Raw genomic sequence first — 14,159 nt, 5'->3', positions numbered from 1 at the left:
TTTACTCTTAAAGAGCGATATAAGTCTTTCATGTGAGATCCAGGTTAAAATCCATGAAACCTACAGGTTTATCTGCATTATTGTAATGTAACGCAATAAGAATTTAAATATACACAAAAGTACGACTGGAAACAGAGGCGTATCTACAATAAGGCGAGGGCAGGCATCCGCCTGTCCAAATCCATTTCTGGCCTGGCCAAAATCCATACAATGAGGAAAAAAAAGGCAAAAACAAGACCTGAGAACTATTAATGGACAGCTGATTGGCCGTTGCGGTAGAGCGCAACCCTCAATCACCCATTGGAATGTAAATGCATGCCTTTCAGCCTTTGTATCCTACTGTCTGGCAGGTATATCTCTTTGAAAACCTTTAGTGCTACGATTGTGCGCGAGGAGACGACAATTAACACATCTTGTCTGCCCAAAACGTAATTCCTGGATACGCCACTGACTGGAAATCCCAATTATTCATCAACTGTGGCACCTAAAAAGTACAACTGTAAATGTTTGAAATAGCATTTTATTTCATATAAATACATTTGTCATTTGCAACAGCACACATTATTTAGCAAAGACGGCACACATAAAACATTCCCTATAATATGAACAGAGATGATAAAGGACCTCTAATGACTTAATACACATTACACTTGCATAAGACTCAATATCAATAATGTAGAACCCATTTTTGTTACAATATTAGTATGTCCCTTGGTTTCACTTCCTGATGTGAACACTTTGGTGTCTGACCAGGTTTCCGAGCACGGAGAAGCTCTTGCCGCACTGCGTGCAGCTATAGGGTCTCTCTCCCGTGTGAACGGCCTGATGGACCTTCAGACTGCACGACTGGGAGAAGCGCTTGCCGCACAGGCCGCAGCTGTACCTCTTCTCGCCCGTGTGGACGCTCATGTGCCTCTTGATGTGGCTGGACTGGGAGAAGCGCTTGCCGCACTGCGTGCAGCTGAACGGCTTCTCCCCCGTGTGGACACGCTGGTGCGTCTTGAGCTGGTGCAGGTGCAGGAAGGGCTTCCTGCAGACAGGGCAGTGGAAGAGTCTCTCCCCGGCGTGGGACCTCTGGTGCACCAGCAGGTCCCTGGTGTTGGTGAAGAGCCTCCCACACTGCTGGCAGCTAAACACATGCTCCGGGTTGGCCATGACGAACGGCCTGAATCTGGAGTCGGAGGAGGAAGGGTTGCGAAAGTTGGCGGTGGCAGCTAGGCAGTCAGAGGAGGCGGCGGCGGAGGAGGAGGTAGACGGGTTCCCGAAGGTGGACAGGAACGGAAACGTGGACGACGACTGCGGCGGCGGCAGGCGCTCCTCCGGTCCGTCCTCGTCCGCGTCTTTGTGAGGAGCCGTCAGAGACCTGGCCACCTCTGGGGACGAGAACAGGTCGTCGAAGGAAGAGGAGTCAAAGCCACCGGTGTCCAGCTCGCTGTTTCTACTCCCGGACGAGTCGTTTTCTCTGTGGTGACTTGGCGAGGACAGGCTGTTATCATTGTCACTCACTAATTTACTATGAATCATCTGCATGTCGTCCCTGTCATTTCTCTGAAGGGGAACTAAGGACAGGCCGGTGCTAAAAGTGCTCCCGTCTGACCAAGACGACAGCGTGTCTGCCTCTATTTTAACAGCTGTGGTGCCTTCCTCTACTTTCCAGTCTGCCACTAGAGACGGCGGCAGTGCGCCATACAAACCGTTAGTTTTGGTCTTAAGCGTTGGCACGTCTGTATCACATGCTTTTGCCAGTGGAATCTGTGCATCAGTCCCTGTGCTACTTCCCGACTCCGCGGCGATGGCATCGACAGAGAACGAGTCACACAGAACCACATCTCCCACGCCTTGCTGCGACGTCGACAGGTCTGCTACTTCACTGGCTCTGCCACCGTACACTGCGCAGCTTGGAGCAGAGTCCCTTGTTAGTAGTCTACAGTTTCGGTCCGGCTGTTGTGTTTGCTGTATATCGGTGTCGTACCCGCTGTCGGCCTTCTGAGCTTTCAGGCCATCATTGTCATCGTCGTCCTCTGCCGCAACTCGTCGTTGTTGAGGCAGGGGTTCGGTGAAGTCCTCCGTTTCATACTGCCCGGAGAGGCTAATTCTGGGCATTTCTGTTTCACTGATGCTTGGGGTCGCATCGGCCTTCAGAAGTCCAACTGAAGAGAACAAGAGGGAAACAAGAAAAGATTGAAAAAAAGTGTGTCATAATGATGGAAATCCACTTGATTTACATTCAGATATTCTGTGGTGGATGTTCACCACATGAACCGTAGAATTGCTATTCTGGGCATGTCATAATAGGCGAACATTCAGTGAAAGTATCTGATCTACAGGCTCACAACACGTCGCAAAGTGAGTGATCAGCTATTTTTGGCTGGGGAGACATCTGTGTCTTACTATCAAAGGGGAATGCAATTCTGGGTCTCTTGTATTTTATTTTAAATGGTTCATGATAGTAATTGAGCCAGTTACAGTCCAGACCTGCTGCACACGCTCCAGCTTGCTGCATTACAAAGGATGTTTTTTTAAAGTTAAGTGTAGGCATATGACAATAATTGAACCCAGAACTCAAAATACCATTAGGAGTGTCATTACAAATTTGCTCATACCGCTCCTACTAGTCCTGTGCAGAAATAGCTTTGTCCACCATACTCTGACCACAAAAGAATTATACAAATGTAATAACCTTACCAGCTATGTCTCCACTTGAAAATTATTAAATTAAAATGTCAGTGGAATTCCACTTTAACATCAGCCTTTTTGTGAGGGTGGGACTTTGCCATGGCACACTACATTGTCTTAGCGTGTCTTATAACTGTATTAATGTAACTTGACTTTATTCAATATTACTGCAAGTATACAGCACTGCATTTAAATAAGAAATATCCTTTTTACATAAATACCTCTCCTAACACTACTGTCAGGTCCATCAGCCATCATAGTTCTCTAAAATAGCATTTGGATGACGATAGACAATTATGTCTAAATGTAAAATAAATGGTAAATGGTGCATTTATATAGCGTCTCTATCCAAGGTGCTTTACATAAATTGTGCATTACATTCACCCATTCACACACACATTCATGCACCGATGGCGGCGGAAACCAGGCAAGGCACCAATCAGCGGAGAGCAATTAGGGGTTCAGTGTCTTGCTCAAGGACACTTCGACACCAACTCTGGGGGAACCCGGGTTTCGTACTGGCAACCTTGCGGTTACCATCCAGCCACTCTACCCCTGAGCCACTGCCGCCCCGTCTCACATAATTGTATTGGAACTACTGATGAGTTCACTTAGGAGGAATCCCTGATTTAATGCTGCAAATATCTATTATCTTCTTTATGATTTATTATTCGGTCCATTACTGATTTATTGAGAATCATGTTTTTTTTTTTTTTTTTAATGAAACAATTTCGATGATTTCTGATCAATAAATAAAAACAGTGAAATGGCCGATATAAAAGTGCATAGCATTGCATAAAATGCATAGCATTGCAATGCGTGAGCTTGTAGATCGGCTATGTTTGCCAAATCGCTTATTTTATTCAAATTGATATTATTTATAATCAATTAAATCAATTAGTTTGATTAACTGTTAAAATATTTTTGGAAACGACACCTCGGCTACGTAATTGCCGACACCAATGTCTTCAAATAAGTGAAATAATGGCCGATATATCCAGATATATGATCAGACAGTGGCCTTGTGGTTAGAGTGTCCGCCCTGAAACTGGGAGGTCGGGGTTCGATCCCCGGCCGGGTCATACCAAAGACTGTAAAAATGGGACCCAATGCCTCCAATGCTTGGCACTCAGAATCAATGGGTTGGATTGGGGGTCAAATCAACTAATGATTCCCGAGCGTGGTGCACGCTGCGGCTCACCGCTCCACGAGATGGGTCAAATGCGGAGAACAAATGTCACTGCGGTAACGTCTGTGACTAATCGTACGACTTTGACTTTGGCTATACGACACGTACTGCTGCTACCAGGTGGTGTCCTGTGCCGGTCTTCTGCCACGCTGCAGCCGCTGGGCTCATCTTCCAGCCTCCTCTCCTCCTTGATCACCATCACATCTGGATTCACTGGAGCGCCTGCAACAACCACAGACTGACACCACACACAGACATCAGTGTCAATGTGGTAATATGGGCTTTTCCGTCTGTGTAAAACTGTGAATATGATTATGAATTTCTTTATGCAAAAAATTAGAATATCATGGAAAAGTTCATTTTCTTCCGTAATATAATTCAAAAAGTGAAACCTTCATGTATTCTAGATTCATTGCGCATAAAGTGAAAACCTTTTTGGGTTTAATCTTGATGGCATACAGCTCATGAAAATCAAACAATCCTATCTCAAAATAAAAATATGAGACCACTAAAAAACATGTATACAATACAGAAATGTTGACCATCTGAAATGTATGTTAATGTAATGCACTCGGTATGCATACGTGGTCTGGGCTACTTTTCAACACATTATTTCACCAATGGGGCGTGGCATCGAGGTCACAAGCCTGTGGCACTGTTGAGGTGTTATGGAAGCCCAGATTTGCTTTGATAGCAACAAATGAGTTTAACATTTGTATTGTTGAATCTAGTGTCTCACACCTTCCTCTTGACAATTAAACATAGATTCTCTGTGGGGTTCAGGTCAGGCCAGTTGGCTGGTCAGTTAAGCACAGTAATACCATGGTCACTACACACACTAATTAGTAGTAGTTTTGGCACTGTCACTGTGGGCAGGTGCAAAATCGAGCTGGAAAAGAAAATCAGCATCTCCATAAAGCATCAACATACTGAAGCACAAAGTGCTCTAAAATATCCTGGTAGATGGCTGTGCCAGTGCTGCGGCGCGACAGCTTGATGGCAACTAGATGGCTGTGTTGACTCCAGTGTGAACACACCATTCAGATAACATGGTCACAAATCATCACTGTTTTATCAATTCCAGAGTCAAAGTTTCACTTTTTGAATTATATTACGGAAGAAAATGAACTTTTCCCACAATATTCGTAGTAAGGCCCTGTATATCCAATCCAATTTATTTTTATTGCACATTTCACAACCACAAGTGCTACATGTATTATCATATTGTTGCTATCGGGCCTTGCATGTCCAAAAGCATTATATATCAGGAAATCAGGAAAGGTATTCCAATGGTTCCAATGAAGCTCTTGTTATTATTATTTCAAAACCTAACCACATTTAACCTCACCACCCTATTTTGGCCAGGTCACTGAGTACTATAGACGAATAACAGTTTAAGTCCACACTAATTATCCATAATGTATAAATGATGGATAAGGGGTCAGGACAACTAGGCCTTTTCGTGGAGGAGTCAAAATAAAGTTTGGACTTAAACTGTTATTCGTATAGTTTATGTTAAATTGGTTCATTAAAAAAATAGGCAAATACAAGCTCACAACGCATTTGGGATGTAACACTTTGTCACACACTGTCATATGACAAAGTAGGGCGGCGGTGGCTCAGGGGTAAAGTGGCTGGATGGTAACCGCAAGGTTGCCAGTTCGAACCTGGGCTCCCCCAGAGTTAGTGTCGAAGTGTCCTTGAGCAAGGTGTATGAATGTGTGTGTGAATGGGTGAATGTAATGCACACTATGTAAAGCGCCTTGGATAAAGGCACTATATAAATGCACATAAAAAACATAAAAAGATGAAATACGGAGATACACGGTTTGTGCCTGACAGCAACGATCAGCACCGTGTCGTGATAAACCGAGCAGGGTATATGCATGTACATCAAACTGCTTACAGCAGATCAATAATTCTACAAAGATTCAAGTGCTGGTGAATTATTTACAAGATCTGCATCATGTGAAGCAAAAAAATATTTGGGGGAGAAAGCTAGAGTAAAGCATAAAGAGACTGTTTTAACCATATTACAGAGACAATGTTATCACAGCACTAACCCTTGGCATGTGAGAGCCAGAGTTCTCCAGTGTGGACGATCTTCCAGCTGTTTTCGGAGTGGCGGGATGTTTTCCTCCAACATGGTCTGGACATAAGAAGGGACATCATTGTGAATTAATGAAATGAGAAACAATGTCCCAACAAGCAGTGTTGATTTTGTCGACTAATACTACAACAAAAAATCACAGTGTAGTCTTCTTCATTAAATTTATTTTAATGATACAACTCAAGAGTACATATGTAATACAATATTAGTACATGTGCAGTGATCTCCGTACTATGTTATTGAGACATTTGGACCATTTGTTCTCAATGTGTTGTCTGGGCCGGGGACCCCTGTCACCCATGAGGGTCCTTGAGGGGGTTTCAGAGGGGCCCACGAGTAATTTATTGATAGTTACTAACTATCAATAATTTACCTGTAGACCTCGGTGAGGTTCCATTTATCCTAACTATTAGTTAGGGTCTGAAACTCTAAGAACAAATGGGAGATATCATGGCCAAAAGTCAAATGCCATACTGGGGGTCCTTGAAATTAAAAAGTTTGAGAACCCTCAAGACCTGTGTCGGATAGGTATTACAATAGTTTACAAGAGGATCGAATCCCACGTAGGACATGAAACAGTTTTGCAACATTTGCAAGCTTAACACTGGAGATCGAGAGATGTGACACAGTGACAGTAGTGACAGACAGTTTACCTTTCCTGGTGCAGGTGACCATCAGCGCCAGTGTTGGGGGCACGGGGGTGGTGGTGGGTGTTCTCTTCGTGGATGATGATGCTGCTGCTGCTGCTGTCCTGTCGGGGGCTCGTGCTCCACGGATCTCCATGAGCCTCAGCTTGCTCTTCAGGGCCAGGTTCTCCCTCTGGGTCCGGCTGATCTCCAGCCTCAGGGAGCCGTAGCCATCGTCCACCAGCTGGCAGATCTCTGCCACCGCGGCGTTGGCCAGCACCTCCATGATGGACGCGAGCTGGTTGTGGAAACTCGCATAATTACTGGTAGTATTGATCGCCATCTTCGTGGCTGGACTCTGGAGCCTAGCTGCACCGCTGTGATGCTTTCTTTTTTTAATTCAAAATGATCGTCACATGGTAGGTACAGTCAGTGATATTGATACAATAAAAATTATAACAATAGCTTCAATCCAAACTGATGTTTGTTGTTGTTCTCAGAGCGAGATCTCGTGGATCTTACGTTTCTGTTTACTTCCGGGGTCTACCGTAAGTATGCTTGTAAACGTGCGTACCACTTTCGACCTAGAATGTTGATTGTTTCAAATATAATCTTTGAAGCAAAGCAAAGCAAAGCAAAGTTACTATATTTACCCAGGGTAACTGGACTAAGCATCAGATACTTGTTTACAGCCAGGCCCTGCTCATAGAACATTTCATGGTAGTGGTTCAATGCCTTGCTCAAGGGCACTTGAATGTAGCATTCCAATATTTTCCTGTGATTTTATGAATAACAATTGATTCAGTGAAATGTAGACAAGATGTATAATGTGTAAGTACTGTAAAGACTGTAATTTATCAGGGAACTGCCTGTCCGACCAGTCCACCTACCATAGAGTTATAAAGGATAGTGCCCCCCCTGGTGACCAAAAATAAAATAAAAAAGTTAAATATATATTTTTGGTCAATTTGGTCAACTTTTATTAACTCATTTATATTTTTCATTTCGTTCATGCTTTGTAATGAACAGTTTTGCAACATTATACATGCTTGACATTGACATGACTCACATGCTGATTGGCTATAGTATAGGCTATGCTCCAAATTAAATAGGCCTATGTCTAGAAAATATGTACCGTACTTGTCTTGCATATGTTGTTGTTTATATTCTATAACTTAGCCATTGGGTAACCAGGTAGGCTATTATTATACCACCTGTAATCCTTGTCCTTGTTGCAAGTTGTTGTACAAGTTGTCGTAAACCTAAGCCATTCCAGCCTATCAAAATGGGCAGGGGTGAGGTGGGTTCTGGGAGTAAGCCCAAGTAATAGCCTGACCAGTTTGTTTTGGGAAGGTGCTGCTGTGGTACCAAGAGACCTCTGTGCAAAGTGTGCATGTATAGTCGAAGAAACCTTGTATGAGGGCTCCTGTTAGGGTCTTCAAGGTGTTTTTGTTTAGTATAGGAATCTTGTTCTTTGGTTGACTTTTTTGATTACATTGGTGGCCATTTTAGGAAAGATCTGCCTCCAGGATAGAACCTAGGTAGGTAATTTCATCTTTTCGTGTGTGATAATTTATTGTCACCCACTTTACTATTTGATCCAAAGAGAATGTATTAAGTGCTTCCAGGTGTAATGCTAGTTTGATATCAGCGAGCCAGGTGCTGATTCTACCGAGTTCAGAGCTGACAGCCTTCACAACCTGCAGTTTGTTCCTGTCCGAGACCAGCAGTCACAAGCTGATGTCATGTCGTTTACATATAGGAACAAAGGCCCTTGTATGCTTCCTTGTGGAACGCCACAGCTCACTGGGAGGGGGGGTACAGTGTTCCGTTCACGTCCACCATCTGTTCTTTCCCCTCCAGGTAGGATTGCATTAAGCTTATGAATCAGTATGGAGTGGTTTACAGTGTCGAAAGCCTTTTGGAGGCAAGTAGAGGAGGCATGTGTCAGTGGAATGGGTCATTGGATGTTCTTTTTTTGAACGATATTTTTGGGGCTTTTCTCCTTTATTTATAGGACCTAGTGGAGAGAGACAGGAAACAGGGAGAGAGAGACTGGGAATGACTAGCCTGGATTCCAGCCTGAATCGCTGCATTCCATGAATCTGAATCTGTCTTTAGATTCATGGAACGCAGCGATTGAGGCTGGAACCCAGGCTAGGGAATGACATGCAGCAAAGATCGTCAGGATCGGGACTCGAACCCGCGACACACTGTCCGTGTGTAGATCGTGGCAGCGGTGGCCGAACGGATAGCGGAGCGGTCTTGATACCGGAAGGTCGCCAGTTCGAATCAGCGGTCCGACACGTTAAAATTACCACCGCTGAAGTGCCCTTGAACAAGGCATTGAACCACTACGATGAAATGTGTTCTATGAGCAGGGCCTGGCTGGAAACAAGTTCTTGAGCTTAGCCCAGATACCCTGGGTAAAAAAAAATATAGTAATCATAATCAGTATGTGCTAGTATGTGCCTGGACCACTAGGCCAGCAGGCACCCCTGGAATGGGAATGTTCTGAAGCCAGATTGGAATTCGTACATTCGTTTTTTTATTGGCAAGCTACTTTTCGACCTGTTCATAGACAATTCTTTTCATCACTTTCAAGATGGAGCTAAGAATAGAAATAGGGCGGTAGTTGACGGGGTTTCATTTGCTGCCTTTCTTGTGCAGCCTGGGGGTTATTTTAGCAAGTTTAAAATCTCGAGGGACCTGTCCCTGTTTGATGGAGAGGTTTATTATGTGGGTGATGATTGGAGCTATGGAGACGGCTGAGTCTCTGAGAAATTTGGAGGGAATATTGTCATGGCCAGTGGCCTACGTGGCCAGTTAAAGAATATTGTCATGGCCAGTGGCCTACGTGGCCAGTTAAAGAATATTGTCATGGCCAGTGGCCTACGTGGCCAGTTAAAAGAAAGCGAACAGTGTCCAACAATAACTAAAATGTAATTAAACCATGCCAACCCCCACAACCTTAATGCATGTTCAACCCATGTATTGCATTTCGTATTTGTGGAGGATGAAAGAAAGATGCGAACATTCCATCTGCAGTTAACTTGTATTTATTTAACTCCATCATAACTCGGAACTCAGAAAATGTGTTACTTCCATGTGCGTGCCGTGCGTGCGTGTGCTTGTGTCAGTGTGTGAGGAGGTCTAAACAGTTTAATGAAAGATGGAAGACCAGAGGGAACCGGCTGCAGAGAGACAATAAGAGGAACTGCAGAGACGGATTACGAGGACACACATATTGTATCACACAGTGATACAACATCTAGGCATCTAGGCAACAACATTGAGATGGTGCTCCTGAATATGGTAATTCTATGAATATGGTGACTTATATGCTATACCGATACCGTACACACACACACACACACACACACACACACACACACACACACACACACACACACACACACACACACACACACACACACACACACACACACACACACACGGTCTCTCGCCTTCCCCTCAAAACATGAAATAATTGTTAACAGGAATATGTGCTGAAGTGCTGCTGGGAGGTGCTCTGGTGGTGCCTGCACACATCATGGCCCTTTGAAATACTTCTGTAAGGAACCCTGTTATTATTATGACAAACTTATCCATAGCAGAGAACTGGGAATAGTTTCAAAGGGGACATACAGTACAGCATTCATAATGGAATAAACAACTCGTTCTTTGTGAGCAGTTTACACAGTATCTCTACAGTGATGTCGTTTTTTCTTTTTCTTTTTTCCTTTTTTGGTAGGGCAACATTGGTAGGGCAACATTGTGACAGTTGAGATTGCGTTGAGCTTCCCTGTTTGTTGTAGCTGATGCACCATTTACAGCAGGGGTTCTCAGAGTGGCCCCCAGGGGCCCTTGAAGGGCCCCAGCTATGGTCCCCAGCACAATGTGTTAATTATGCTGTAGCATCTAAATCAGTTTTACTACTTTAGTTTTAGCCTATTTTATGCTTAAGCTATTCAAAAATAGACAATCTACAAATTCACAATGTGCCGCAATGCAGTGCCGCCTTGTGAGCTTGTAAATCAAAAGGAAAATCTTGAATAATTCAAAGAAGAATATTTTTCTTACACAAATCTTCCTTTATTATGGGGCTAATATTTTCAATCGCATACTTCAAATAATAAATAATAAATACTAATAAATAACCTTGAACCTTGAAATGCAGGAAAATACTTTCATGGGGATATAACAACGTTTCAAAATTATATTTTATCCAATAAGGTATCTTTTTGCATTTAAAGATGGTGTGTGCAGGCTTCTTTTTACATTTACAGTAATGGTGTGGGGTCTGATTAGACTAATATTGGCGTGTGTGTGTGTGTGTGTGTGTGTGTGTGTGTGTGTGTGTGTGTGTGTGTGTGTGTGTGTGTGTGTGTGTGTGTGTGTGTGTGTGTGTGTGTGTGTGTGTGTGTGTGTGTGTGTGTGTGTGTGTGTGTGTGTGTGTGTGTGTGTGTGTGTGTGTGTGTGTGTGTGTGTGAGAGCGAGAGCCAAGAGCAAAAGCCAAACGACTTGCCAATTACTGTTCTGTTTCGGCTGTTATAGGCAGTTTGTCTGTGTGGAGGAGGAGGTGCCATGTGTATCCTTAAGTGGAACATGAACTGTCAACCCCGTTTATATTTGTTTCCTTGTCAAATGTATTGTAATTTGCGGAATCAAATAATGAACAAAAACGTGCGTGCGTGCGTGTGTGTCCTCTCCAGTAATCCAGTGCTCAGCAGTGATAGACATGCTTATACTCCTGGACGGCTCGTACAGTGTGGGGAAAAGCAGCTTTGAGCGCGCCAAACACTTCGCTGGAAAACTGATGGATGTTCTGGATATCAATCCTGACAGGGTACTTTGTCCCCCCCCGCCCCCCCTCTGTTATGTCTCGTCTGTCTGACCACATGAACCCTAGCTATCGTCTCAGGTAGCCTAATTCCTATTTTATGTACAACATAGTTTGTAGGTTTTATGAGAAAAGCGTGAAAATATGCACTTCACCATGGATTCACACATTTCGTCAGTGGTGTAAAGTAACGAAGTACATTTCATAAATACTGCACTTAAGTATAATTTTGAGGTATTTGGAAAGTACTTGTACTTCTATTCCACTAGGCTACATCATTAACTTTAGTTACTAGTTACTTTGGAGATTTTAATTTTGATTTGAAAACATACATTAACCACGTCGTCAACCCTATTTACTTTTCGGCCATTTGAAAATAACAGATCTGCTTGTAGATCTGCTATTTTCAAAAGATTTTGTACACATTTTGCAATATGAGTATCTTTACTGTTAGTACTTTACGTACATTTTGATGCCTTCTACTAGTAGCGGAGTAGGCCTGCTACATCTACATTGCAGTATTGATACTTTTACTTAAGTAAAACATTTGAGTACTTTTTCCACGGGTGCGTTTCGTGGTCCCTTTGCATTCTCAGGTACGTGTGGGCCTCATGCAGTTCAGCTCCAAGACCAAGTTGGAGTTTGCTCTGAGTGACTATCCCACGCGAGAGGAGACCAAGGAGGCCATCAAGAGGATCTATTTTAGGTTTGTGTATATCTCTTACCACTAACATTCCGTATACTTCAGGGACGTGCAGAGAGTGTTAGAGGGGCAGCATGGGCTAAAATCCTGTAAGAGGGCACTTTTGGATGCGAAAATAGCAGATCTACAAGCTCACAACGTGTCGCGCCGTGACGTGTTGCAAGCTTGTAGATCAGCTATTTTTGGTGGCGCAACCCAGCACTCTTTAGCTAGTGGAGATGCGGTGTGTAACGACATGGATTTCTAAACAATTTACAATTTACAATTTACAATTTAGGCATTTAGCAGACGCTCTTAATCCAGAGCGACTTACATTAAGCAATAACAAAAGCATGGCATACATCACATATATAAAAAGTAGTTATCATGAATCATGCCTAGACTAAGAACGTAACAGTGGAGTATCTATGTAAACTATACATACTATACTATATAATATATTATACATGTGTACTATAAAGTGCTATGACTACATAAAGTGCAATTCTAGAGCTGTCTACGTAACAAGCTATAAGTCTGTTTAAAATACTATCTAAGTCTACATAATGTGCTATCTAAGGGGCTAGGCAGTAATTTGTTCAACGCAAAATACTGTGTTCACGTTCAGGAGACTTTGGAAAAGAATTCTCCTGAATTCTGCCTTCCCGGCATGGCATGGAAAGGCGTGTGGCATTTGCATTTCTTTCACTATAGTAAATGCTGCATTCGTGGTCTGGAAAGGGCAGTTGTTTTACAGACGGGTAAAAGGGCAGGGGCTGAAGCCCTATGTGTGCACGTCCCTGTTATACTTTATGTAAGTGCAATTCTTATCTGTGGAGACAACTGAAAGCTGTAATTCCTCCAACACCTCATCATATATCGTATCCTCAGAATGTCCTATAGTTTATAGTTTTTATAATTGTTATACTGTACACACAACAAGCTCCACTGGTGTTTTTCTTCCTGGCCCAGAGGGGGAGGCACTAAGGCAGGCAGTGCGGTGTACCATGTCTTGAGGAAGGGCTTTCCTGGAGGAAGACCCAACATTCCCAGAATCCTCCTCCTCCTCACCGACGGATATTCCCAAGACAACATCCGGCACTCTGCCTTCCTGGCCAGAAAGAGCGGGATTATCGTGTTTGCTGTGGGGATCCATCATCCAGAGTAAGATGTACTAGTACTACTCTGTTCGCCTCAAAGATTTTACTCTGGTGTTTTGAAGCATCTCAAAGTAGGAATGAATGAGATGTGGTTGAATCATATTCTGGGCTGGCCAGGAACATTCTTTTGTTCTGGTTCAGGGTAGGGATCACATCCTTCTCCTGATTTTGGTATAATAGATATGAAAACATACCTCTGGAGTTAAATAATTCCCGAGTACCGGGAATATGTTGCTTGAAGATCCTGCCACGAGCACATCTGTCAAATAACATCCACTTATACGTGTAATAAAGACCACTTGAGAAAGTTATTTTGTCATTACTATTCCTCAACCGTCATAGTATATAAATTAGCCACATCAGAACCAACACACGGTCACCGCGGTCACGAGGACGTCCCACATTATACTGTATATGTAGGTGGCGTAGAGCACCAACGAGCTGGCCAGATGTATGGAGAACCGGGATGACTGGAAGCAACGTCTGAGGACGACCTAGAGAGACTGCCATCCAGTGGGCGAATTGCTAAAGGCCATAGAACCTACTTTTTTTGAAGAGCTGCTTTTTTTCCCCTACCCAATACCCATCGTTGCGTTCAGTCCCCTCCAAGCATCCCCCACATTGCCATTCCTCATATTCTCCATTCTTATAGTCTGTTTTTCCCTTTCTTAATCATGCAACTTATTTCCTTGTCTAGATCTGTCACTTTTTGCTGGATCTCCCTCCAGAAATGCTAATACCGGTATGCTATTTTCTTTTGATGTAGGCTTTGTTTAATTTCTTTATTAAGCCATGGTTTGTTATTGGAGTAAATTCTCCAATAACAAAAACTATTTTCTATGACATCAACAAAGAAATCAAGATAACTGGCGA

The 14,159-nt window shown here is 43.3% G+C and overlaps 2 protein-coding genes across 3 annotated transcripts; one reads left to right on the top strand and one right to left on the bottom strand.

The window, feature by feature from the left end:
* Positions 1 to 511: 511 nt before the first annotated feature.
* Positions 512 to 7,135, bottom strand: LOC306922199 (uncharacterized protein). The gene is made up of 4 exons (XM_079499596.1): positions 6,629 to 7,135; positions 5,929 to 6,014; positions 3,974 to 4,103; positions 512 to 2,150 (listed from the first exon to the last, which is right to left on the bottom strand). The coding sequence occupies exons 1-4, from the start codon at positions 6,942 to 6,944 to the stop codon at positions 718 to 720; spliced, it is 1,965 nt and encodes a 654-aa protein (XP_079355722.1). The 5' UTR covers positions 6,945 to 7,135; the 3' UTR covers positions 512 to 717.
* On the top strand, positions 6,894 to 13,641 carry LOC306922213 (von Willebrand factor A domain-containing protein 2-like). 2 transcript variants are annotated; one of them, XM_079499619.1, is made up of 5 exons: positions 6,909 to 7,020; positions 10,102 to 10,175; positions 11,317 to 11,450; positions 12,041 to 12,150; positions 13,099 to 13,641. In XM_079499619.1, the coding sequence occupies exons 3-5, from the start codon at positions 11,343 to 11,345 to the stop codon at positions 13,292 to 13,294; spliced, it is 414 nt and encodes a 137-aa protein (XP_079355745.1). In that variant the 5' UTR covers positions 6,909 to 7,020; positions 10,102 to 10,175; positions 11,317 to 11,342; the 3' UTR covers positions 13,295 to 13,641. The 2 variants fall into 2 exon arrangements, with proteins under 2 accessions (XP_079355744.1, XP_079355745.1); XM_079499618.1 differs by lacking the exon at positions 10,102 to 10,175 and having other exon boundaries at positions 6,894 to 7,020.
* The last annotated feature ends 518 nt before the right edge of the window (positions 13,642 to 14,159 follow it).

Source organism: Electrona antarctica (assembly GCF_951216825.1).
Source record: "Electrona antarctica genome assembly, chromosome: 4".
NCBI classification, from domain to species: Eukaryota; Metazoa; Chordata; class Actinopteri; order Myctophiformes; family Myctophidae; genus Electrona; species Electrona antarctica.
Note: the sequence above shows the minus strand (reverse complement) of the source record. Positions and strands in the feature narration are given on the sequence as shown.

Coding starts and splice junctions, on each gene's coding strand:
- LOC306922213 (XM_079499618.1), top strand. CDS start 11,343: ATGCTTATACTCCTGGACGGCTCGTACAGTGTGGGGAAAAGCAGCTTT. Junction 11,451..12,040: donor TGGATATCAATCCTGACAGG/GTACTTTGTCCC, acceptor TTGCATTCTCAG/GTACGTGTGGGCCTCATGCA. Junction 12,151..13,098: donor ATCAAGAGGATCTATTTTAG/GTTTGTGTATAT, acceptor TTCCTGGCCCAG/AGGGGGAGGCACTAAGGCAG.
- LOC306922199 (XM_079499596.1), bottom strand. CDS start 6,944: ATGGCGATCAATACTACCAGTAATTATGCGAGTTTCCACAACCAGCTC. Junction 6,015..6,628: donor GGTCACCTGCACCAGGAAAG/GTAAACTGTCTG, acceptor TCTTATGTCCAG/ACCATGTTGGAGGAAAACAT. Junction 2,151..3,973: donor GACACCACCTGGTAGCAGCA/GTACGTGTCGTA, acceptor TGTTCTCTTCAG/TTGGACTTCTGAAGGCCGAT.